Source organism: Acanthisitta chloris, unplaced genomic scaffold (genome assembly GCF_000695815.1).
Source record: "Acanthisitta chloris isolate BGI_N310 unplaced genomic scaffold, ASM69581v1 scaffold40708, whole genome shotgun sequence".
NCBI classification, from domain to species: Eukaryota; Metazoa; Chordata; class Aves; order Passeriformes; family Acanthisittidae; genus Acanthisitta; species Acanthisitta chloris.
This window is the reverse complement of record NW_008689426.1, coordinates 7,072-7,361: the sequence shown is the minus strand read 5'-3', so window position 1 is coordinate 7,361 and position 290 is coordinate 7,072. Positions and strand designations below refer to the sequence as shown.

The 290-nt window shown below is 67.2% G+C and overlaps 1 protein-coding gene across 1 annotated transcript in view; it reads left to right on the top strand.

The window, feature by feature from the left end:
- Positions 1 to 54: 54 nt before the first annotated feature.
- The window catches only part of MAD2L1 (MAD2 mitotic arrest deficient-like 1 (yeast)), a gene marked incomplete at its 5' end in the record, with an annotated part of 1,816 nt that continues 1,580 nt past the window's right edge, over positions 55 to 290 (top strand). Inside the window, 2 exons of the mRNA XM_009081385.1 lie at positions 55 to 201; positions 276 to 290. The exon at positions 276 to 290 is cut by the window's right edge and continues 124 nt beyond it. Coding sequence (XP_009079633.1) covers positions 55 to 201; positions 276 to 290 — 162 coding nt within the window. The remainder of the gene's footprint in view (positions 202 to 275) is intronic.

Genomic DNA, 290 nt, shown 5'->3' with positions numbered 1-290 from the left:
CGGCATGGCCGCCGGTGGGGGCGGTTCTCGCACTCTTGCCTCTCCCTGTCGCAGCCTATGGGATCAACAGCATTCTCTACCAGCGGGGCATCTACCCCCCCGAGACGTTCACCCGCGTGCAGAAGTACGGGCTCACCCTCCTGGTCACCACCGACCCCCAGCTGACCAACTACCTCAACAACGTGACGGAGCAGATGAAAGGTGCCGGGGCCGGGCCGGGAGCTGCGGGGAGGCTGCTGGGCCCTCCTTGCTGTGTCTCTGCGGCTGGTGGTTAGCGCTGGCGCGCTGGG